General features: G+C 55.7%; 3 protein-coding genes across 3 annotated transcripts; 2 read left to right on the top strand and 1 right to left on the bottom strand.

Annotated features, from left to right (window-relative positions):
* Window positions 1–15,464: 15,464 nt before the first annotated feature.
* On the bottom strand, window positions 15,465–15,926 carry LOC131826010 (keratin-associated protein 12-1-like). Its single transcript, XM_059165304.1, has one exon. The coding sequence runs from the start codon at window positions 15,924–15,926 to the stop codon at window positions 15,642–15,644; it is 285 nt and encodes a 94-aa protein (XP_059021287.1). The 3' UTR covers window positions 15,465–15,641.
* Window positions 15,923–18,852, top strand: LOC131826009 (keratin-associated protein 12-1-like). Its single transcript, XM_059165303.1, has 2 exons — window positions 15,923–16,723; window positions 17,570–18,852. The coding sequence occupies exon 2, from the start codon at window positions 18,319–18,321 to the stop codon at window positions 18,667–18,669; it is 351 nt and encodes a 116-aa protein (XP_059021286.1). The 5' UTR covers window positions 15,923–16,723; window positions 17,570–18,318; the 3' UTR covers window positions 18,670–18,852.
* A 3,615-nt stretch (window positions 18,853–22,467) lies between these two features.
* Window positions 22,468–23,147, top strand: LOC131826008 (keratin-associated protein 12-1-like). Its single transcript, XM_059165302.1, has one exon. The coding sequence runs from the start codon at window positions 22,615–22,617 to the stop codon at window positions 22,993–22,995; it is 381 nt and encodes a 126-aa protein (XP_059021285.1). The 5' UTR covers window positions 22,468–22,614; the 3' UTR covers window positions 22,996–23,147.
* Window positions 23,148–25,284: the final 2,137 nt, after the last annotated feature.

Genomic DNA, 25,284 nt, shown 5'->3' with positions numbered 1-25,284 from the left:
CAAGGAAAAAACAAAAGCTTAAAACCGTCTGTGATCTCACCATCCAGAAAAAAAAAAAAAAAAAAAAAAAATCGTCCGTAACATGTTGTCTTTCCAGTGTTTTCTGGAGGTAAGTGCTACAGTCTGAATGTTTGTGTGTCCCCCAGATTCAAATCTTGAAATCCCAATGACCCTCTGGTGCGATACCAGGAGGCGGGAGCTTGGGAGGGGCTTGGGTGAGGAGGGGTCCTCAGGCAAGGGGTGGGGGCCCTTCCTATGAAAGAGACCCCAGAGAGCTCCCTGGGTCCCGCTTCATTCCCCGGGGGGTGCGTTCCCTGCGCCATCCCCGCGTCTCCCATGTGTTGCGGGCTCAGTCCAAGGAGGCCGGGGAGCCCAAGTGGGCGGCTGTCGGGGGCCCCGGGGAGGGCTGGCGCTCTACCTCCCCGCCCCTCACCCCGTCCCGAAAGCTGGACAGCGTTTAGGTTTTGGTTTGGGGGCCATTGTGAAATATGTGTAACTTTTCAACAAAGCTTTCTTGTGCGAAAATATTGGGAGACCACTGTTTTACTGGACGCTCAAGGCATGCTACCCTGGGGAGGCATCAGATCCTATTTCGTGGCCCCCCTGTGGTGACATGCATTGGAGACTGTGCTCACTTCCGTCGCAATTGACCCTGTGGGCTTGGGAGGGGCTCCTCATGCATCCCACTAGAAAGGAAGCTGGCAGAGGAATCCATCATCCGTCTCACGGACCTGGCCTGTCCCTGCACACAGGGTCTGAGGGCACTGGAGGCCATGGCGAGCAGATGTTCCTGCACCCGGAGCCCAGCAGTTGGGGTTGCGGGACTCTGAAGCTTTTGATGCCAAATGAAAACCCCTGACGTCACCCTAGGGTCACAAACAGGACTTAAAAAGAGGGAGAGAATCAGAAAGGATGAATACCCAACTTCCGTAGCAACATGGACGGGACTGGAGGAGATGATGCTGAGTGAAATAAGTCAAGCAGAGAGAGTCAATGATCCTACGGTTTCACCTACTTGTGGAGCATAAGGAATAACACGGAGGACATGGGGAGATGGAGAGGAGAAGGGAGTTGGGGGAAATTGGAGGGGGAGACGAACCATGCGAGACTGTGGACTCTGAGCAACTAGCTGAGGGTTTGGAGGGGGGGGGACGGGCGGTTGGTGGGGGGAGCCCGGTGGTGGGTATTAGAAAGGGCCCATATTGCAGGGAGCACTGGGTGTGGTGCCTAAACAATGAGCCTTGGAACACTGAAAAGAAATTAAATTTAAAAAAAAGAGTGAGAGAGAGAATTAGCGGGGAGGAGGGCTGCGGAAAGAGAAGACAGAGCGGCAGAGAGATTTATCCGAGTTGGAGGCAGAGGTGAAGGTGACGCGTGGGGAGAAGGGAAAGCGGTTGTCGGGGCGAAGGAACCAGTCCACGGGTTAACCCTAATTCTAACCCTAACCCTAACCTTGACCCTAACCTAGCCCACAGAATGCTTTCAGCTGCTGGATGCTGTTTTAAGACCACACGTAACAGCTCACTTCACCTTCCCAACAGCCCTGTGAGTAGGAAAGGAGGCACAGAGAGGTCAAGAGATTTGTCCAGGGTCACAGCCAGTAGTGACAGAGCTGGGACTCCAGCCCAGGACGTCGCTCTCTGTGGGGCAGCTCCGTGGGGAGAGGTTGGGAGGCTTATGAGTGCCTGATGCTCCCTTCTCTTCCTTCCTTGGTGGGAAGGACAGAGGGCAGGAACCGCTTTGGGGCAGTCAGGGGCTGGCGACGGGGCACCCGACGTCTCCCCAGGCATGTGGACCTTCAGCGAGGGAACGTAGGGCCAAAGACGGCTTCGATGTGCCCTGAGCTTTCTCTACCTCTGGCAGAGGTCCGGCAGTGTCACCAGGACCATCCTCATTCGGGAGCTGCTGCCCCATGGGTGAGTAGTGACAGTGCTGGCACAGTAACCAGGGTTTTCTTTCTTCAAACATTCAGTGACTCCATGCAGTCCCCTGACGGCTTGGTGGGTGTCTGATGGGCCAACAACGAGACTCCGGGTCTGAGCCCAGGCAGCCAGCATGGAGCTGGGGCAGGGGGCAGGAGCATCCACCCCCCCGTCCCTCCATCAGCTGACCTTGAACCCGGAGGGCTGTCTTCTCTTATTTGACAAAGGAGTTCTCGGGACTCTGGGGGGAGTGGGGAGGTAGTCCGACTGGGCCTTTGCACACCCATGACTCTCCAGTCGGGGGCATCACGCACAGGACTGACCTCTGGGCGGCTGCGGGGTCACCGAAACCAGGATAAGGTTCCTGGTAAACCCCGCTGTGATCGGTGGCAAGACAGGCCTCCCCAGACTGCCGCGGGGACATACGGATCATTCTGAGCTTGAGGTACTTGAAAGCAGCACGTGAAACCCGGCCTCCCTGCCCATCCCTGTACAGGGTAGCGGCGTCACACTCGCCTCCTTGCTCAGCTCACGGCTCTAGATGCATGTGGGTGTTGCCCCTTCTCTGGCTCTTCATTTCCTCAGGAAGGCTCCCGGGCCCCCTGAAACGTGCATGAAATGTGCGTGGGGGCGTCTGGGGGGCTTCGCCGGTGAGGCGTCTGCCTTCGGCTCGGGTCATGATCCCGCGGTCCTGGGACCGCGTCCTGCGCCGGACTCCCTGCTCGGCGGGAAGCTCGCGTCTCCCTCTCCCCCCAGCTTGTGCCCCCTTGTCCTCACTCGTGCTCTGTGGCTGTCTTTGTCTGTCTCTCTTAAATAAATAAAATCTTAAAAAATAAATAACAAATAAATAAATGAGTGTGTGCTTTCCTCCTGCTCATCTGCCTTACGTCACTGCATTCTGGGGCTCAGCAGAGACCCTGAGAACGAGAAGAAGCTCGGCCCCCCACAGCTGCGTGGCACCAGGCACGGATCCATCAGATGGAAACTGGCCATGGCCCTGGGGAACCCCTCTAGGGAGGTCCCCACTTGGAGGGTCTTGGGAAGCAGCTATATAAGGACGAGACCTGCTTCAGGGACAAGAGGCCCAGCCCGGTGGGTCCCGAGCCGTCTGGCTGAGCACTGTCCCAGCCTTCAGCTCTGTCCCCGAGGTTGCCGGCCCCTCCCGGCAGACACAGGACCTCGCGGTTCTTGGTGGGGTCCCCGTCACCCCTTCTGGAGCAGCCACTGTGGGGCGTTCCCCAAAGAGCAGGACCGGCTCTTGTTTTCGTCTGTGGGTCCCCACATGGGCCTTGTACGTGGCCGGGGCTAAAGAGCACGGAGTGACATGAAGAGATGCGTTTGTGAACGGCACACACGGCTCTGCACGAGGAGGCGGCTCTACGTGGGAGCTCTCGCTGCAGAGCAGACTGACCTGAGGCACTCAGAACGTTTATTATCTCACCGTGTCTGTGGGTCAGGCGTCCAGGAGGAGCTTGGCGGAGCACTGGTCTCCAGAGTCCCTCCCAGGGTTGCGGTGAGGCCGGCGGGACCCCCGGGTTCCGCCCGGCGTGTCAGCCTGTGCACACACTCAGCAGGTGTCGGCGGGATTCGGCTCCCCGAAGCCAGGCTCTGGTCTGCGGCTTCCCCCAGGTCCCGGCCCGGGGGCTCCGGCCTCTCCAGCTGGGCTGCACCGGGGCGTGCAGGCGGGGAAGGCGGTGGAGAAGGTGTCCCACCGGCTGCAAGTCCGTCCTGAAACCTAACCGTGGCCGCGAGGCTCCAGCACTCTTGGGTTCGGCTTGTTAGAAGCAAGTCACTAGGACCAGCCCCCACTCAAGGGGGAGGGGGTGTGCAGGACGAGAACACCCCGAGGCCACTTCACAGAGGGCCGCCCTGCCCGGAGCCTGCTGCCGCCCAGCACCGAGCAGTGGGCTGGAACCGACCAGAAGCAGCAGCCGCAGCGGGGACCCCCCGTGTGCTAACTACAGGCCCGCCCCGGCCCAGCGCCTCACATGACATACCCCCAGCTACAGAGGGCACCCCCCACCGTCATCTGACAGCACAGAGACTGAGAGTGCCTCCCCCACGACGGTTCATGAGGGACGGAGCCCGGTGCCGACCTCGATCATCTTGGCTACATGGGTTCAGTCTCACTGCGCTCTAATCTCCACCTTTCCCAGGGCTGACTGATTTACTCAAGGCAGGCTTCCTGGAGGAGGAGGCACCAGGCACAGTTGTGAAGGAGGCGAAAGACTGCAGCCTGATCACTTGGATGAGGGACGGTCTCGCTGGGGAAAGGCCGGACGCCGAGGCTGGGCTCCCCTGACCTCAGCAGCAGGATTTGGGTGCTGAGATGAGGCAGCAAAACTTGTCCTGGGGCTGCTAATTACACAGCACGTTCTGGACCCCGAGACCGTGGGAAACGGTGCCGAGACGCCCCTAACCACACCCTGTCGCTCTCCTCTGGGCAAAAGGACCCGCATCCTGAGTTTTCGGGCGACAGAACGCCAAACGGTGACTGAGCTACTGTGACGATGTCCCAGCCATCCGGTCGTCACCGCGAGGCCGCTTCTGGCTGGGCTGCTCCGCACACGGGCCTGACGAGCCACGAAGGCGACCCAGGAAGTGCATCGGGACAGGGAGGAAAGACGCGAACCCTGCAAGGGTCCGGCCCTCCCCTTGGCCAGAGCGGCCTTATTGCCAGAGCCCGGATGGTCACTTACAAGAACACAAACGCCACCACCCGCCCCAGGGCCCCAGATCAGCGACGCCAGCTGACCCTTCTCCCCACTGTTCGACGCTGAAGGGCCTGCATGAGGCGGATGGGTGAAGGTCCCCTGAGAAGTCAGACCGCTCCGGCTCAACACACGGGAACAACCAGACAGTGTGTGGGGTCAGGGAACCATGAGGCTGACCACGGCTGTGTCCCACCTAGAGGAGTTTCCTGGGGTGCACCTCTGGTAGGGCTCCGTGTGTGGAGCGTAGTGTCCCGGCCTGACACCTGTTGCGGGGGCGCTGAGCTCCCTGGAGCCGAAGAGGAAGGCACCGCAGACAGGTGGCTGGAAGTCCCAGAAATGTGCTCTTTCCGGGTTTTGGAGACACATGTCCAAGCTCAGTGTGGCGGGGTTGGCAAAGGGACACTCTGTTCCTGGCCTCCTGTGGCTTCTGGTGGCTGCCGGAAATCTCTGGCTGAAGGCGGACTCGCTCTGTTCTCCGTCCTCGTGGTCACATGGCCTACCCCCCCCCAAGTCCTGTGTGTGTGTGTGTGACAGCTCCCTCTGCCTTTCTTTCAGAAGGACATTGCAATGACACTTAAGGCTTATCTGGATAATGCAGGACAACCCCCATCTCCAGACCTTTAACTTGATCGCACCTGCAAAGTCCTTTCTCGTCTTCTAAGGCCACATTCAGAGGTTCCGGGAACTAAGACCCGGGTACCTTGAGGGGGCACCGTCCAGCCTTCCACAGATGGTGACTGCAGGCTGCAGGGCGGCCCTGGGCGGTGCCACTGTGCTCTGGGCCCCTCTGACCAGGTGGCCGCCTTGGGCCCCTCGACACCCACAGGGGAGCAGGTGTGGATTGCCGGAGGTGAGGAAGCGTGCTGGGGTCCACAGATGGCCTTGACACCTGCCCCCTGCGTACTCCGTGGGACATCAAGACCTCACCACCCCCACCACTGCCCAGACGAGCAAAGGCAGAGAGTCCGTGGCTGCCCTCCTGGGGTGCGGCACGTTTCGCTGCTTGTGCAAGAGAACCCAGTGTGACCCCCGAGCGTCACCATGTTTGAATCCTACCAGGACCATGATTTCGGGGCCTTTGCCTCCTGTGCCGGATCCTGCTGTCCAGGCTGCAGTTCCCGCCCTGGCCCATGAAAGCAGGTCACGCAGGGCCTGAGGACGTGGCCATGGGCGTGTGTGCTGCACGGCTCACGGTGCCCGTCAGGCCAGGCGCCCTGGCAGGGGCCACTCCCTCCCAGGCCGCTGCGTGTTCCTCCAGCAAAGCGGCTCGTATGGGAATTGACCCTTTTTAAAAAAAGATTTTATTTCTTTCTTTCAGACAGAGAGAGATCGAGAGAGAGCACATGACCAGGCTGGGGAAGGTTGTTCTAGAGGGAGAACTGCCGAGGGGCTCAATCCCAGGACCCCGGGATCATGACCTGAGCCAAAGGCAGACACTTAACTGAATGAGCCCCCCCAGGTGTCCCTGACTGGGAGCTGTTCTGCTCGTGTCCACCCCAGCACAGGTCCCTGGGGGCCCATAGCGGAGGGTCAGAACCCTGAGATCCAGCTGCCCTGGCTCAGGGACCCCCACACTGAGGTTTGGGAGGAAGGGGGCTGCAGGAGCCCCTCCCCAGCCTGTGGCGCTCCTGGAGGCACCGGCTCGCCCAGCAGGCAGGGGCCTGCGGTCCCACAGGCCGTTCGGGGACGCCACCTTCACAGACCCTGACCCGCCCTTTCTCTTCTTCGCCATCTGAACCCCTGTCCTGGGTCTGACGGAGCAGCTCACATCAGGAGGCTCGGAACAACGGACATTTATTGTCTGACAGCTCTGGAGGCCAGAAGGCCGGGGCCAAGGTGGCCCCAGGACCGTGCGCCCTCTGAAACCTGTAGGGGAGAATCCTTCCGTGCCTCTTCCAGCCTCTGGTGGCCGGCAGCAGCCCCTAGTGTCCCTTAGCTTGTAGCTGCCTCGCTCCACCCCCGCCCCCTCTTCACACGGCTTTTCTCCGCGTCTCTGTCCGAACTGCTCTCCTCGTGGGGCACTTCCTACGGACTGGCCCTAACCCACCGTGACCTCCTCCACAAAGACCCTATTTCCAAATGAGGTCACTTTCAAGGATACCGGGAGTTCAGCCTTCCCAGCATATCCTCTTGGGACAGAACCCTAACAGCCCAGCCGGCCGACAGCACCTGGCGAGGGACGCTGCAGCCCATTCTCCGCTGGCTTGGCGCGTCCCCGCGGCTGGTCCGGGGCTCCTTGCTGTCAGCTCCAAGAAGCAGCGCGAAGGCAGGGCCGGGATCCCACCGGGAAGGGAAGCGAGGTCTCGGCGGAGAAAACAAGGAGCCGCGCGAGCTGCTGCTGGGATCTGAGTCTGTCCCTGGGGTTTCAGCCATTCGATTGCAAAGGTTAAAAATCACACTTTCCCATTCTCTTCGAACGTCATGGAAATGATCTGAAACACCAGCCTGAGGACTGGGGAGAGCAGTCGTGAGCGCAGATCTCATCCCGAGGCCAAACCGTCCTCCTCGGGGGTTTTGTGGTGCTGGAGCGCCGTCCCCCCGCCGAAGCCTGGGTCTGTCTCCATTCATCGGGCTCTAGGCTCCCTCCCTATTTCAGTACAGCAGATCTTTTGAATCACGCACACGGTGTCCACAGCCTACGCTTGGGGGTGCCCGCCCGCCTAGCGAACCCTTTCACTCTTCGGTCCGTATGACAGGCAAGGCTTGTGGGAAAACAAGTGGGAAACCAACAGCATGACCGGAACATTGTAAGGGGGCGCCTGGGTTGGTCAGTCTGCGAAGCGTCTGCCTTCTGCGCAGGTCAGGGATCCAGGGTCCTAGGATCGAGCCCCTCGTAGGGCTTCCTGCTCAGCGGGGAGCCTGCTTCTCCCTCTGCCTGCGGTCCCCCTGCTTGTGCTCTCTCTCTCTGTGAAGTAAATTAAAAAATTAAAAAAAAAAAATAAAAAGAACTTTGAAGAAGCACAAACTCCTTCCCACCACAATACACAGCACACACAACAATTTTTTTTTTTTTTTTTTTTTTAATGTACCCGAGTCTGAACAGTGGTTCTCTAGGGAGTGGGAATGTGGGATGACTTCTTTCTCTTTCCTTTTTCTAGGGATTTTGAGCCACAGGACGGCAGGGATCCCTGAGGCCTGTCGTGCAGCACTGAGCAAAGATAACGCTTGCTCTCTCTTGACTCTGGGACCAGGACATTTTGAAAGCCCCTGGTCTCCCTTGTGTAAACCAGTGGGATTTCTTCTTGGTTTTTTGTTGTTGTTGTTGTTTTGTTTTTTTTGTTTTTTGTTTTGTTTTGTTTTTGTTTTTGTTTTTTGGTGCCAGTTCGCTATGAGAAGGGAGCAGTCAGATGAACTTTCCCAAGGGCATACCTTAAAGTTTCCAAGATAACTTTAGTCTCAGGGTAAGCAAATGCTTATCTAGGATTATTTGCCTGGTGATCCAAGTGGTTCTTTGAAAAGCCCTTCCCCCCTGTGTCAACAGTAACTCTTAGTTAAGTTGTAAATTATTAACAGGTTCTTATGGAAGGAGCTGCCGGAGGTGAGTGGCGTGTCCCAGGGGGCTGCGCAGCCTTGTTTTCTAGGCACTTACGAAGCACATCTCTAGTTTGCATTGCGGCTTTACAGATTAGACAGTAAACGGAATGGATCGTATTTCAAACATTTTTTTAACACCTATTGTCCGCTTGCCCAAGGAATCCTGCCGGTTTGGGAAGCAAGGTTCTTTCTGAGAACCGAAAAATCTGGCATCTGCTGCCCCCACCCCCGCAAGATTTTCCCAAAGCCCCCTTTCTGTCCCTTGCTGACTTTAGAGAACTCATTTTTTTTTTTTTTTTTTTTTTTTTAGGAGGGCAGTCACCTCCACCGTCTGCGCTAAAGATCAGGCAGGGTCAGGTGTCAGGGGAGCGGGACCACACAGTCCAAGGACGTCATCACCCTTCTCCGGTTGCCAGGCAGCGTCTCCTTCACCAGAGATGGACAAAACAGGTTGGAGGAGATACCAGGAGGGAAGCCTGATTCCAGGTCAGCCCCACCGCCCGCTGGAAAGGGACAAGAGACAGGAGCCTCTCTTGAGGCCACCCACTCAAGGGGCAGCCTTGTCTCCTCCCCTGCAGAGCCCTGCCTCCGGTGGCCCGGTGGCCGGGATCTCAGAGAGCCTGGGTGCGGCTGGTGTGTGTTACCCGGTGCGATCCCTGGGGGCACCCCGCCCGCCCGCTCTCTGTCATCGGCAGCCTCGCCCGGGGACCCGTGACTGCGGGACTGCCACCACAGCGCCAGCCTGGGGGCTCCTGGGCCCCGTGTGTTTACTGGACCCCAGTGTGAGAAGCGCTGCTCAACCAAGGGGCGGCTGGCAGTCCCCGGGTTCAGTGACTGCAGGTTCCAAACGGCCAGGTGTTTGCGGGGGCTGTCCGCGGGGAGGCGTGGTACAGCAGTCCGCTCTGGAAACGTCTACAGTCAATCCATCCATTGTCTCCAAGAGTCCCCTAAGCCGGGGCGGTGTGGGAGGTCGCAGTGGGGCCCAGGGCTGGTGGTAGACGCCTGCCTGCTCTGCTGGGCTCTGACTACAGCTGGGGCAGCCGGTCTTTCACAGCACACGGACTCTTCCTTTAAAAAGTGGATATGTCTTCCAGGAATCAGCCCAACAGAAGCCCTTGCACAAAGATGCACATGCTTATGGTCACATGGTTTGTGACAGCAACAGTCACAACAGAAGGGAGGGGTTGAAGACCATTAGTAGAGGAACAATGTTATTTTAGCATCTCTGTTGAGGAAATCTCCACAGGCACTAAAACACCCCAGGGTAGATGTGTCCACGCGAGTGTGGAGGAAGTCTTTGATGTTGATGCAGAGGAGCAAACCAAAGGGTGAGCACCTCACAGAGCCGTGTGTGGACAGACCCCTATCAATCCTCTCTGTGTAACGCAGATACTGGGAGCATTTATATGAGTTTGAAACACTCACCTATAAACCGCAGAAAACTTAATACTTACTTCAGTGGGATTCCTGTTGTATCGCCTTCGGGAACCGACCTCCTTTGGGAACCAGGATCTATAAACCCGTAGAGCTCCCAGTGGCGGGGGTCGGTATATGCAAATTCTCCAAGCTGGCTGTGGGGCAAAATGGTAAAGGGGACCCTGCTCGTTGCCACCCCTTGGTTTCCAGACTCGTTCTTTCCACCTATCGTCGACTCAATACCATATCGAGGCCACTGATGTGGGGTGCCTAACGGTGTTCTGGAGGGCGGTGCTCCCTTCTCATGAGATGTCACCTCCAAACTGGCCTTCAACAGGCTCCTATAGCTGGAAGGTGGGGTACCAAGCAACCACAGGTAGCTAGCTGGGTCTCAGGAAGGAGCATAGCCTCCTCTCCTCGCCCCTTGGCTCCGGCACTCGTGCGCCCCCGCCCCTGCTGGCGATAGAGACCAGCTAGCCACAGCTGGCCATGTAGTTCTGTCCCGAAGACTGTGTAGCACCGCTGCATGGGGGCTCTTCTCTGAGTGTGATAGTCTGGTCAAGCACGGGAGAAGCTGGAAGCTACCACTCGGTCCTAACTATGAGTAAACAGCAGAACAAATCGAAAAATCGATGGTTCTTCTTAGATCTGGAAGAGAAGTGAGGTCACAGGGCAAACCACTGCCCCCCGCAAAGGGAAGGTGCCCACAGGCAAATACAGAGAAACACAGCTTGCTGGGGCTGGAGCCAAGGGCAGGGAAACCCGAACGTAGCTCACAACTTGCTGGATGCTCGGCGTAGACAAGCCTGAGAGATTAAAAACTTCAGGCAGCCCAGTCATGGGGGTGGGGGGTCTCCTGCACTTTTGTGAGTTTTACCTCCTAGAACTCTTGGTGGTGGAGGAAGAACCCCTCATGCATGTGGCGGGGTGAGCAGAGCATTCTTAACAAGTCTCCCTCAGGAAAAAGTATTAACCAGAGCTTAAGCACTGAAGGGTTTATCAGCCTAACTGACCCACAGGAAGGGAAATACCCAGCTCGGCCCCTCTAGCTGTCCTGTCTCATGTAAGGGGGGAAGGCTAAGAAACTCTCGAGAAGGTACAGGCTCACCGGAGGCCTGAGCCCTGATCACTGGCCTGTAGTGCCTCCCTCAGCACCTCACCACCACGGTACGAAGGTTATTCACGGCAGCTCCTTCCACCCAGGTCCTTGTGTCTGGCTATTGAGACAAAAATCACAGGACAAAAGGCTAAAGAACACACGTGCAGCTAGAGCGCGCACCAGAACCAGATGTGGCCGACGTGTCGGAACCGTCAGACCGGGGATTCAGAACAGCCCTGACCAATGTGCTGGAGGCTCTGATAGGCAAAGCAGACGGCACACAAGGACAGACGGGCAGACGTAAACGGAGACGGATATCCTCAGAAAGAACCAGAAAGGAACTCTAGTGTCAACAACACTGTACAGAGATGAAGACAGCCTTGGATGGGCTCCCTAGTGGACCGGACACAGTGAGAAAGCATCTCTGCACTGGAGAACACACCAATGGAAACCCAAAAACCCACAAGGCAGAGGGACCACAGATGACAAACCGGAACAGAACGCCCAAGGACCATGGGGTGCCACAGAAGGTGTGACCTCTGTGCGGTGGGACAGCAGGGGAGAAGCGAGAGGGAAAGCACCAGACATCCCTGAAGCAAGAGTGGCTGAGAATTCCCTCAACCACCATCCAACACCGATCTGCAGCCCCAGGGGCTCGGAGAACACAAGCAGCGTGAGTGCAAAACTCAAGCACGCCTGTGCACACTGTGTCCAAACTGCGGAAAATCAGAGACAGAGTGAGCCCTGACCAAAGCCAAAGGAAAACCAGCTCACCTGCACACGGCCACAGACAAGAGTTACAGGGCCTTCTCTTCAGAGAGCAGAGCGAAATATTTAAAGCGTTGAGAGGGGAAAAAACCCATCACCCAAGAATCCTATACCCTGCAAAATTATCCTTCAAGAGTGGAGGGAAAATAAAGACTTTCTGAGACAAATAAGCACTGAGGGAAATTTTTACCAGTAAACGTGCTTTGCAAGAAGGTCCTTAAGAAAAGGAAAGTAATACAAGTCTGAAACTTTGGTCTACGTAAGGGAAGGAAGCACAAAGAAGGAGTAAGTGGAGGTAAAATAGCGACTTTTGTTTTCCTTATTTTTAATTGATTTGGCATAATGATTTGTTCAAAATGATAATACCAACGATATATTTGAGTATCTTATGTGTATATTATATATGTATACATAAACATACACATCATACTTAACACATATGTAGTAATAAGTGTATATAGAAACACATATATATGAAATAATTAACTATGGTTTTATATTTAAAGTGGGATTTCTGGTAGATAGTTGGTCTTGCCTTCTTATCCAATTTAAACACCTCTGTCTTTTGATTTTAATATTTAGACCTTTTACATTTAATGGAAGTTGCTGATACAGTTAAATGTAAAATATCATCTTGCAGGCTGTGTTCTATTTGGGCTGACTGTTCTTTTCTCTCTTTCTCTTCTTTTCAGGTTTAGTATTTTTAATTTTCCCATTTCATCTCTACTTTGGTCTCATCTACTTTTGGCCACATCTTTTGGGAGTGGGTTGGTCAAGAGTTTATAATTTACACCTTTATTAGAACACGACCTACCTCCGAATGCTATTACCCATCGGTCTGTAGTGTCAGGACTCCACAGCAGTGTACTTCCATACCACATCGTCTGAGGGGGTGTTGTCTCCTTCACTTCTACACATGTGAAGAACCCCCAGTGCATTCGGAAGGTGCCTGCTCTAGATAGCCATTATCTTGTAAAGCTTTTTATATTGAGCTTCTCTCTAGAATCATTTCTAGAGCTGTTTTTTCCAAGCCAGCCAATCACTGGCTTGAAGAAATTTTCTGAATATTTCTGATAGTGTGTGTCTGTGGTTAAACTCTCTCAGTTTTTGTTTATCTGAGCAAGTGTCTGTTTCACTTCAATTTTTTTTTTTTAAGATTTGAGAGAGAAAGAGAATGAGCAAGAGAGCACAAGCTTGGAGGGGAGGGGAGAGGGATAAGGAGAGCTGAGCAAGGAGCCCAACACGGGGCTTGATCCCAAGACCCTGGGATCATGACCTGAGCTGAAGACAGATGCTTAATGGACTGAGATACCCAGGTTCCCCTCACTTTAATTTTTAAAGATGCTTTCTTAAAACCTTCATACGGTTGACAAATTTTTCTTTTAGTATCTTAAAGATATCTTTCCATTGTCTTTTGAATTGTATGCTTTCTAATTAGACTCTGAAGAAATTCTTATCTTTGTTCTGTATAGAGCATGTCTTTTTCACGCAGACGCCTTCAAGATTTCCTCTTCTCTTCCGGTTTTATAGTCAAACTTTTAATGATGTGTCCAGGTCATTATTTTTTGTAGGAGTGGGGGGCTGATATATTTATCCTGCTTGAGGTGCTCTGAGCTTCTTGGATCTATAATTTTATTGTCTTTCATTATTTTTAGAAAGTAAATGATAAATTTTAAGAAATTAAATATTTCTTCTGGCTTATTCTCTCTCTCCTGTTTTTATGGGACTTTACTTACATGCATTTAAGTGATGATTTAATATGGTCCTACTAATTTTCCCCTACTATTTTTCTCCTTGGGTTCTAATATGGGATATATCTACTTACTTATCTTTACATTTAACGATTCCACACTTGGCTGTGTCAAGTCTATGGATGAACCCATTGAAGGAATTTATTGATATTTTATTTTGATTTTTACATAATCTTTTTGACCCTTTCATATAGTGCCCATCTCTCTGCTGAAATTCTCCTTCTGTTTGTATATGTAGTGCAAGTTTTACCCTTGATTATTTAACATATTAATTTTAGTTATTTAATTAATTTACTTGAAGCATTACATCCCCCATATGACTCAATGCTTTAGTCCATCCTGAATGTAACTGTTATTCTAAATTTAATATTTATCATTCCCATGCTTTTATTTATGAATTTACTACACATACTCCCCTAATCATTTAGCTCATCTCTTAACTTCTCTTACATATTTGCTACTTTTTAAACTTTTTTTGCTGCATTCAGGATATTTTCTTTGGCTCTCCCTCCTGATATCTCTAATTCTCTCCTCTGCTATGTCTCATATTCTGTTTAAGTTGTCCACTAAATTTTTAATTTTTATTACTTGATTTTTTTTATTTCTAGAAGTTTTCTTTGTTTCCCTCAACTCTATTTGTTTCTTCTACTCTGTTCTCATATTTATAGTTCTGTAATTTATTTCTTTAAACAAACTGACTTAGTGTTTTTCTCTTATAGAGATGCTGTACATTACATTCCCCAACTCATTTGTCTTATAACTGGAAGTTTGTAGCTTTTGACAACCTTCACCCATTTCACCCACCCCCTGCCCCTACCTCTGGAATTATTATTACTATTATTGTTATTTTATTCCACATATAAATGAGATCATACTGTACAACTGACTCTTAAACAACATGAGTTTGAATTGCAAGGCTTTTTAAAAAAAATACAGTACAGTACTACAAATGTATTTTCTCTTCCTTATGGTTTTTAAATAACATTTTTCTTTTCTCTAACTTACTTTGTTGTATGAATACAGCATATAATATATTGACAAATAACATAATCAACTATGTTATCAGTAAAGATTCTGGTGAGCAGTAGGCTATTACTAGTTTAGGTTTCGGTGAGTCAAAAGATATATGTGAATTTTTGACTTGCAGTGGGTCAGTGGCCCTAACCCCACATTGTTCAAGGATCAACTGTATTTGCTCTTCTCTGTCTGACTTATTTCACTTGTCATCATTATTTTGCTGTTTCTGTCTGATAGCTCTAACATCTGGGTCATTTCTGAGTCCAGTTTTGTTGATTGCTTTGTCCCTTGAAAATAGATTGATCTTTTTTCCTTGCCTTTTTGTATGTCTTCTAATATTTTTTTTTTTGAAACCAGATATTGTGTATTAATTGAAATGGACATAAAAAGTGTTTCCTCTGGGAAATGGGTGAGTCTCTTCTGTCGGGTCATCAGTGTGGTGGGGGGAAGTTTGGATCAATCTGCTCAGATGCTGACCTTGGTTTGGGTTTTGTCATTATTGCGATGACCTTCAAGGTACCTAAGACTTTGGATTCCTCTGTGGTGGGCTTCCAGTGCCATGTGCTTAGGGCAAGGGCTGGAGGCAGAGCATTCCTGCTCTGCCCTAAGTTTTCAGCTGTCCCTGTGTGCCTGGCACATGGAGGGGACCTCTCCACATGCCTGCCTCCTCCCTACCCAACCCCCACTCCATGACTGCTGTTGCTCCTGCAGCGGTATCAGCCAGGCTGAGTGGGAGCCAGGAGGGCTCCATTGTCCTAGTCCAAGGTCAGTCATGAGCGGGCCCTGTGTGCCCAGGTCTTAGAGGGTGAGGCTTTCTCCCTTCCTGCTGCTCTTCCCTGCAATGGCCAGACTTCACTCTGTAGTTGGGGTGGGTTTATGTGAGCTTTCCCTGCCCTCCCTGTGGTCATGCTCTGATTCCCATCCCCTATTCCGTGGGGGTAGCTTTTCTGCTGCCCTCCCCCATCTACTAGGTGAGTCTCAGGTGCTGGACGTGGGAACGGCACCTCCCCCTGCACCCTCCACAGACCCCCTCCCCACCTCCAGCTGAGCTGTTGGAGGGAGGGCTCTTTGAGGAGGGGCTGCTGTGCTCATGGCTGTATACATCTTCAAGAAAAGAACTTGGAAATACATGAAGATAAACCAGGGACAAGCTGCATCAGGAAAGCATGATTTATTTGGATCACACAGGGCTGGTTCCCGCTGGAGGCAGAGGACCCCGGAAACTAGTCCTTCCAAGGGCATATGCTGGGTCACAGAGGGGCCTGGGTCATCCTGCCACATCCTTGCCATGGGCTTCTGAGGGTCCACTGGGCACGTTCTTCATCTGCCTGGGCAGAACCCAGAGGCCACTGAAGACTTGCCCCAGGAGGGTCGCAGATGTGGCCCCCTGTGCCCTAGGAGCAGTTGGGGGGGATCCCGGTCAGAAGCAGGACGGGGTGCTACAGGAGACGGGTCTGTAGAGCAGGGTGGGGCGGGAGGGCTGGCAGCCCCCGGAGGACTGGCAGGAGGAGGCCATGAGCACGAGGGGCTTGCAGCTCACGGGCACACACACAGAGGACTGGCAGGAGGGGACCACATACACGGCAGGCTTGCAGCTCACGGACAGGGCGGGCCTGCAGCTCACGGGCACGTAGCAGGACGTCTGGCAGGAGCTAGGGGAGCAGGAGGCTGGCTGGCAGCCCGTGGAGCAGCTGGTGTGGCACATGGTGGGGCTGGAGTGGAGTCAGGGAGGAGGGCGGTGAGTTCTGGAGGCTCCTGCCCGGGGCGGCCTTTATACCCAGGCAGTAGGCGTCCCGGCAACACAGAAGCACAGCTGTTGACTTCCTCATAGTTGTTCCCCAACATCTTGTCGTGGGATGCGCTCCCTGTGTTTTGCTCCACTATAATGAGTTTGGCTGAGAGGCTGATTCCTTCTTCTGTAAACAGGATGTTCTGGTTTGGCTTTACGTGGGGCTCATGCCGTTTCTCCAGACCAGTACTGTGCACACAGCACCGCTGGCCCCACTGGGGATCGCATCCTTTATTCTTTTTGTCTCACAGCCGTCGGTGGTGGCTTTGAGGCAGTAATGCTTCTTGAGCTTCTATTTGGCACAGGAAAACATTAGACTGGGGATCTGCAAACTGGGAACCAGGGCAGTCTGTGGGACAAATCTGGCCCTCTCCTTGCTTTGTAAATAAAACTTTATTGGAAACAGCCACGCTCATTTGCTTACATGCTGTCTAGGGCTTGCACTATAATGTGGAGTGGTTATGAGTGAGACCATGCCCCTGCAAAGCCTGAAATACTTACTCTCTTTCCTGTATAGAAAGTTGACCAACTTCTGCCTTCTAGTAATCTATACAGTCATTGATCTGATTATGCAACAAATGTATATTGTGTGCTGGCTATAGAGACGTCCTAGCCTCGTGAGCCTCATGGGGCAATGAATAAGCGAGAACATGGAAGTTAACGCATGAAGTGATGCCACGGTGGGCTGAGCCCCAGGAAGGAAAACGAGCTCAGTAGGTGGACAGGAATGGGGGTGCTGGCGAGTGGTTTGGGGACCTGTGTGCGGAGGCGATGCTGATCAGGCACGACGTGGGGGATGTTGGGGTGGGAGGAGGGGCAGGGTTCCAAGCAGAAGCAGCCGTGGGGGCGTGAGGACACCGGGGCAGAGATGCGCACGTTCCCGAAACAGTGGGAAATCCTGCGGTACAGGCACCGAGCAGCAGGCGCAGGTGCACAAGTGCAGACCGCACAGCGTGAGTCCAGGCCTCGCGGTCCCGGACGATAGAATAAGAAAGACTGTCGATGTGATGACGCATCAGTAGGAATCACCCTATTGGAGGAAGAGAGAACAGAATTAAGAATCATGAAGAGGGTGGCGGCTGGGTGGCTCAGTCGGTTAAGTGTCTGCCTTCGGCTCGGGTCATGATCCTAGAGATCCTGGGATCGGGCCTCACATGGGGCTCCCTGTTCAGCGGGGAACCTGCTTCTCCCTCTCCTTCTGCCTGCCGCACCCCCTGCTTGTACTCTCTGGGTCAAGTAAATAAATAAAATATTTTTAAAATTTTACAAAAAGAATCATGAAGGGGTCTATGGACAATATCAAGCAGCCCAACAAGAAGCTGTTTCAGCCCATGGAGAAGAAGAGAATGAAATTGAAGCAGAAATTATGGACAATTCCCCCATTTTTTTTCAAGTGGGCGCCATGCCCAGCTTGGAACCCCATGCAGGACTTGAACTCGCAACCCTGAGATCAAGACGCGAGCTGAGATCAAGAGTCAGATCCTCAACCGACTAAGCCACCCAGGTGTGTCCCCACATTTGTTTTGATTGGTTGTTTGTTTTTTAATTCTAACTTACAGATCCGATAGTCCCAGAAAACCCCTAAAACCCCAGCATAATTTGGCGCAATGGTAATGACCGCAGACCCCAGAAACTGAGCTTCAGACGCCTGCTTCTTGGCCGCAGTGGGAGAGCGCGCACGCATCACGGAATCCAGTCGCGCATTCGAGTACGTGGGCTACCCCTACCCCTAGGATGGAGGCAAGGACTGATGACTAGTCAGTGATGAGAGATAATGTGGCACCTGGCACAAAGCCTGGAACGGATGACATGGTGGATGCCACGGCCACGGCTGTCCCCAGTGAGGAGCCCAGCAGCTGAGCTCTGGTCCCTTGGAAAGACCTTTTGGGTCACGGGGTTTCCAAATCAAAACGGATCCCCGTTCTGGCGAGCAGGACGGTGCTTGTGTGGACAGAGGACAGGGTATGTGAGCTCGGGGAGGACCTGGAGCATCCTAATATGGGGGTCCTTGTAATCAGCTGATGGTCCTTCACCATCCTACCTGGACTGAGTCAAGAAATCACGGGGCTGCTGGGTGAGCCTCCAGCTGTCACAGAGACTCCTGAACAGAGTGGCTTCCACCAGGAAACTCCAGGAAGAGACGCACAGGGGAGGAGGAGGAAGAGGAAAACAATCAGGCCACCAGGAGGAAGGCCCCCGTGTGGCTTGTTGCCAGGATGCCACAGCCTGGGTATAAAGGCTGCCTGGGGAAGGAGCCTCCAGACCAGCCCCGTCCTCCACCCTGACTCCACTCCAGCCCCACGCCACCATGTGCCAGTCCAGCTGCTCCACGGGCTGCCAGCCGGCCTGCTGTGTGCCCAGCTCCTGCCAGATGTCCTGCTATGTGCTCAGCCCCTGCCAGACGTCCTGCTGTGTGCCCAGCTCCTGCCAGACGTCCTGCAATGTGCCCAGCTCCTGCCAGACGTCCTGCTGCGTGCCTGTGAGCTGCAAGCCAGCCGTGTGTGTGCCCATGAGCTGCAAACCAGCCGTGTGCCTGCCTGTGAGCTGCAAGCCCATTGTGTATGTGGCTCCCTCCTGCCAGTCCTCTGGGGGCTGCCAGCCCTCCTGCTCCACCCTGCTCTGCAGACCTGTCCCCTGCAGCACCCCTACCTGCTGCTGAGCCCACGGCCTCCTAGGACCCCTCCTCCATGTGGTCAGGGGTAGCTGCTCTCCCAGCTCCTACCAGGCAGCCCAGACATCACCCACTTCAGACCTTCTGGACTAGACCATCTTACAGCAAAGCCACTTGATCCCTGGTACCCAGGCGGAGAGTCGCCCCAGTGTCTCTGGTTGGTGCAGGGTGCCCAGCTCTGCAGCCCCCGCACAAAAGTCTAATAAATCCCAGAGTGATCTGAAGCCCACCGAGTGTGTGCACCGTCTCTCCTTTGGGCCTGTCCCTGAACTGCTTCCTCTGCTCGTGGCTCCCAGAATCCATGAACGCTGCCTCTGCGGAGAGGCCACAGGTTACCAGATGTCTGTACCCGGGGGGACCGGCCACTCTAGGGTGGTCTCTTGGGCGAGTGGGAGCTCCTAGCTCAGGGGCCCTGCGCCCTGGGCTTCCTTTGGTCCCCCTTGGTCCCTTGAAGCAGCGAGGTTATTTCTTACTCTTCTGGGGGGACTGAGGACGAATCCCTAAATTTGGGGTTTGACCCTTTTTAGGTAAAAAGGTCCCCTGCTCAGCAACCAATATGCAGAGCCAACCCAGTCTCAAAATTAAAGTGTACGCCCTACAGACGAGTAGGGCTCCTCTTTCTCCCATTCAGGGGACAGGGCTTTGTGGGTGACTTTCGTAGCTCGCGGAGATGTCCACACCGTCATCCCCAGAACCGGTGAACACAGCCCTGCAGGCACGGCAGCTCCCCAGGCGGGGCGAACTGAGAGTCTTGCCCCCGGAGCCGTCCTGGATTGGTTCGGGGGCTCACGTCATCCCAGGGGCGTGGGAGAAGGGACAGGAAGGGCGGCCGCGGAGGAGGCGGCCGCGGGAAGAGGGGCACTGGGCTGCGGGCTTGGAGCCCCGTCACCTCCGACTCCTTCTCTCCGCGGGCAACGGTAGCCCGCGGCGGTGTAGACGCCCCGCCTGTGAGCAGTTCTGCTGGCCGTGTAGATGCCCACGGAGCAGGCGGCGCCGCTAGTGGCTGGAAGGGACCGGGACCGAGTCGTGCAGGTGTTCCGGGAGGACCGCCGTGTGTGCGGTATGTCCTGGGGGCCACGGCACAGACAGAGCCTCTCCGTGGCACAGCCTCGGGTGGCTGCCCTCCTGTGTGCCCCTGCGTGGAGCCTGCACTGTGCCGGGTCGGGACACCTGGCCCAGAACGTGCCCCTGACAGCGTGGGCTCAGCCCCTGGTGGGACCCCGGGCCACCCAAGAGCAAGGATGCTGGGGCCGCCCTGGGCGGGAGGTGGGGGACGCCCAGAGCGTGCACGGTCATCAGCACAAGGGAGCCGGGGCACACCGGGGTGCCAGAGGGAGCTGTCTGAGAACCGAGAAGTAGTCTAAGAAGAGCACTGTGGGGGTGGGGGGTCCTTCCTGCGGCGGGATCACGGATCCGCGGAACTGGAAATGTCCATTATCGTGAGGTCACGGGCTACGTGATGGGAAATTCAGAGGGACTCTCAGAGCACCTGCTGTGCACAGCTCTGCCTCATCCTTGGTCCCTGCAGACCCCACGCCGGCCGCCTGTCACCGTCCCGGGTGTCCTGTCCCTGCGAGTCAGGCCCTCACCTCGCAGACACCCTCTCTCCAGGCACCCCGCAGCCACGGCGCCATCCGCCAGACAGCGGGGGAGGCCTGCCCCGGGTCCTCAGTGATGCTTTTGAGGGCAGTGACCGTCTGGGTCGGAGGCATGACAGTGATGGGGTGTCCGGGGCCAGGGAGTTGCCCGCAGAAGGGCTCCCCGAGATCTGGAGGGTCTCAGAGCATCGGGCATTGTCCCTGCACTGTGTACACGTGTAAAGAAGCCTCCCGAGGTAAAGACTCCTGTCACCTCCGACTCCACCCCCGCCCCCACCCTTGGGCAGTGGTGCCCAGCTAACCATGTAGACTCCCTATCTGTGAGCAGTCTGGCTGACCATGTAGATGCCCCATCTGTGAGCAGGCTGGCTGACCGTGTAGACACTCCGGTATGGAGCAGTCCAGCAGACTGTGTAGGTGCTCTGTCTGTGAGTAGTCTGGCTGACTGGGTAGTCAGCCCGTCTGTGAGCAGTCCAGCTGTGTCGATGCCCCGTCTGAGAGCAGTCCAGCTGATCGACTAGGCACTGTCTATGAGCAGTCTGAGTGACTGTAGACACCCCGTCTGTGAGCAGTCCGACTGACCGGGTAGACAGTCTGTGAGCAGCCTGGCTAACTGTGTAGACACCCTGTCTATAAGCAGTCCAACTGACTGCGTGGACACCGTGTCTGTGAGCAGTTCCGCTGACCAAGTAGACACTGTCTGTGAGCAGTCTGACTGACCACGTAGACACCCCGTCTGTGAGCAGTGCAGCCGACCATGTAAACGTCCTGGCTGGGAGCAGCCTGGCCACCAGTGGCCGGCCATGCCTTTTCCAGCTGTGACCGACTTTCCTGCAGGAGCCGCCAGAAGGTCCTAGATGTTCTGGAGCCCCTGGGCCAGAGCCAGGGAGCGTCCTGCAGCGCCCCCCCATCCCTCCCACGCACTATTTTGGCGACACTGGGCTTTGCTGGTGTCCACGGGAGTCTACAACCCTGCACTTCAGTCTTTGGTTACGGATGCGGTGGGAGCTTCCTCCACGTCTTTAACTCTGTGCCGTGAAGAATCCACCGAGGTCCCTGTTCATTTAGCTGTGCAGGTGGTCACATTTCCCTGCAAACGAGCAAGTAATGGGTACAGGTTTTCAGTAAGTTCAGGCAGACTGAGGGATTTAAGGGTCAAGGTGGGCTTGCAACCCAGCCCCTTTCTCTTTAAAGGCCCCCTGAGGTTTTTGCTCCGTCTCCACCTCCCTGGGGTAGAGCTAACTTGGGACAGAGCCAGCGGCTGTGGAGAGGTAGAGACCTGCTCCTCCTCTCGCCTGCCGGGCCTCTGCTGCTGCTCTGCTCCTGGGGGCCTCTTCCATCTGTTCCTGGCACAAGGGGTGAGTAGGGAGCCTGATGCTGACCTGGCTGGTCTGACTCTCTAGGACTTGTGGTCCACTGAGACTGCAGGCTCCCTTGACTCTCTAGCACTTGTGGTCCACTGAGACTGCAGGCTCATCATCTTCCACTGTCCTGAGGATTTGTCAACAAATCCTTTTTCTCCCTGTCTCCCCAATCAGACCTTGAAGTCTTGAGTAGAATGAATGATGTCTGAACCGACCCTTGCACCCCTCTGGGGGCCTACAGGGATTTGCTGGTGCTTCAGGGCGGCAGCCCTTGTGCCCAGACCAGCATGCAGGCATTCCTCTGGGCGGCACCTCTCTCCGAGGGAGGCGGCGTGGTGCTAGGTACTGGACCCACAAGTTCCCACCTGTTAGGTCGTGCTGCTCCTCAGCTTACCTTTAACCTGCATGGGTAGCAGGTGACGAGAGATAACGTGGCACCTGGCACAAAGCCGGGACCAGATGACATGGTGGATGCCATGGCCACGACTGTCCCCAGTGAGGAGCCCAGCCCGTGGGCTCTGGTCCCTTGGGAAGACCTTTTGGGTGACGGGGTTTCCCAATCAAAACAGGGATCCCCGGTCTGGCAAGCAGGGCGGTGCTTGTGTGGACAGAGGACAGGGTATGTGAGCTCGGGGAGGACCTGGAGCATCCTGATATGGAGGCCCTTGTCCCCAGCCGATGGTCCCTCACCATCCTACCTGGGCTGGGTCGAGAAATCATGAGGCTGCTGGGTCACGCTGAGCCTCCAGCTGTCACAGAGTCTCCTGAACAGAGTCGCTTCCACCAGGACACTCCAGGAAGAGACGCACAGGAGAGGAGGAGGAAGAGGAAAACAATCAGGCCACCAGGAGGAAGGCCCCCGTGTGGCTTGTTGCCAGGATGCCACAGCCCGGGTATAAAGGCTGCCTGGGGAAGGAGCCTCCAGACCAGCCCCGTCCTCCACCCTGACTCCACTCCAGCCCCACGCCACCATGTGCCAGTCCAGCTGCTCCACGGGCTGCCAGCCGGCCTGCTGCGTGCCCAGCTCCTGCCAGACGTCCTGCTATGTGCTCAGCCCCTGCCAGACGTCCTGCTGCATGTCCAGCCCCTGCCAGACGTCCTGCTGTGTTCCCAGCTCCTGCCAGAAGTCCTGCTGCGTGCCCGTGAGCTGCAAGCCAGCCGTGTGTGTGCCCATGAGCTGCAAGCCAGCCGTGTGTGTGCCCATGAGCTGCAAACCAGCCGTGTGCCTGCCTGTGAGCTGCAAGCCCATTGTGTATGTGGCTCCCTCCTGCCAGTCCTCTGGGGGCTGCCAGCCCTCCTGCTCCACCCTGCTCTGCAGACCTGTCCCCTGCGGCACCCCTACCTGCTGCTGAGCCCACGGCCTCCTAGGACCCCTCCTCCATGTGGTCAGGGGTAGCTGCTCTCCCAGCTCCTACCAGGCAGCCCAGACATCACCCACTTCAGACCTTCTGGACTAGACCATCTTACAGCAAAGCCACTTGATCCCTGGTACCCAGGCGGAGAGTCGCCCCAGTGTCTCTGGTTGGTGCAGGGTGCCCAGCTCTGCAGCCCCCGCACAAAAGTCTAATAAATCCCAGAGTGATCTGAAGCCCACCGAGTGTGTGCACCGTCTCTCCTTTGGGCCTGTCCCTGAACTGCTTCCTCTGCTCGTGGCTCCCAGAATCCATGAACGCTGCCTCTGCGGAGAGGCCACAGGTTACCAGATGTCTGTACCCGGGGGGACCGGCCACTCTAGGGTGGTCTCTTGGGCGAGTGGGAGCTCCTAGCTCAGGGGCCCTGCGCCCTGGGCTTCCTTTGGTCCCCCTTGGTCCCTTGAAGCAGCGAGGTTATTTCTTACTCTTCTGGGGGGACTGAGGACGAATCCCTAAATTTGGGGTTTGACCCTTTTTAGGTAAAAAGGTCCCCTGCTCAGCAACCAATATGCAGAGCCAACCCAGTCTCAAAATTAAAGTGTACGCCCTACAGACGAGTAGGGCTCCTCTTTCTCCCATTCAGGGGACAGGGCTTTGTGGGTGACTTTCGTAGCTCGCGGAGATGTCCACACCGTCATCCCCAGAACCGGTGAACACAGCCCTGCAGGCACGGCAGCTCCCCAGGCGGGGCGAACTGAGAGTCTTGCCCCCGGAGCCGTCCTGGATTGGTTCGGGGGCTCACGTCATCCCAGGGGCGTGGGAGAAGGGACAGGAAGGGCGGCCGCGGAGGAGGCGGCCGCGGGAAGAGGGGCACTGGGCTGCGGGCTTGGAGCCCCGTCACCTCCGACTCCTTCTCTCCGCGGGCAACGGTAGCCCGCGGCGGTGTAGACGCCCCGCCTGTGAGCAGTTCTGCTGGCCGTGTAGATGCCCACGGAGCAGGCGGCGCCGCTAGTGGCTGGAAGGGACCGGGACCGAGTCGTGCAGGTGTTCCGGGAGGACCGCCGTGTGTGCGGTATGTCCTGGGGGCCACGGCACAGACAGAGCCTCTCCGTGGCACAGCCTCGGGTGGCTGCCCTCCTGTGTGCCCCTGCGTGGAGCCTGCACTGTGCCGGGTCGGGACACCTGGCCCAGAACGTGCCCCTGACAGCGTGGGCTCAGCCCCTGGTGGGACCCCGGGCCACCCAAGAGCAAGGATGCTGGGGCCGCCCTGGGCGGGAGGTGGGGGACGCCCAGAGCGTGCACGGTCATCAGCACAAGGGAGCCGGGGCACACCGGGGTGCCAGAGGGAGCTGTCTGAGAACCGAGAAGTAGTCTAAGAAGAGCACTGTGGGGGTGGGGGGTCCTTCCTGCGGCGGGATCACGGATCCGCGGAACTGGAAATGTCCATTATCGTGAGGTCACGGGCTACGTGATGGGAAATTCAGAGGGACTCTCAGAGCACCTGCTGTGCACAGCTCTGCCTCATCCTTGGTCCCTGCAGACCCCACGCCGGCCGCCTGTCACCGTCCCGGGTGTCCTGTCCCTGCGAGTCAGGCCCTCACCTCGCAGACACCCTCTCTCCAGGCACCCCGCAGCCACGGCGCCATCCGCCAGACAGCGGGGGAGGCCTGCCCCGGGTCCTCAGTGATGCTTTTGAGGGCAGTGACCGTCTGGGTCGGAGGCATGACAGTGATGGGGTGTCCGGGGCCAGGGAGTTGCCCGCAGAAGGGCTCCCCGAGATCTGGAGGGTCTCAGAGCATCGGGCATTGTCCCTGCACTGTGTACACGTGTAAAGAAGCCTCCCGAGGTAAAGACTCCTGTCACCTCCGACTCCACCCCCGCCCCCACCCTTGGGCAGTGGTGCCCAGCTAACCATGTAGACTCCCTATCTGTGAGCAGTCTGGCTGACCATGTAGATGCCCCATCTGTGAGCAGGCTGGCTGACCGTGTAGACACCCCGGTATGGAGCAGTCCAGCAGACTGTGTAGGTGCTCTGTCTGTGAGTAGTCTGGCTGACTGGGTAGTCAGCCCGTCTGTGAGCAGTCCAGCTGTGTCGATGCCCCGTCTGAGAGCAGTCCAGCTGATCGACTAGGCACTGTCTATGAGCAGTCTGAGTGACTGTAGACACCCCGTCTGTGAGCAGTCCGACTGACCGGGTAGACAGTCTGTGAGCAGCCTGGCTAACTGTGTAGACACCCTGTCTATAAGCAGTCCAACTGACTGCGTGGACACCGTGTCTGTGAGCAGTTC

This window comes from Mustela lutreola, chromosome 2, assembly GCF_030435805.1.
Source record: "Mustela lutreola isolate mMusLut2 chromosome 2, mMusLut2.pri, whole genome shotgun sequence".
Classification (NCBI taxonomy): Eukaryota; Metazoa; Chordata; class Mammalia; order Carnivora; family Mustelidae; genus Mustela; species Mustela lutreola.
The sequence above is the reverse complement of the archived record's forward strand: the minus strand, read 5'-3'. Positions and strand labels throughout refer to the sequence as shown.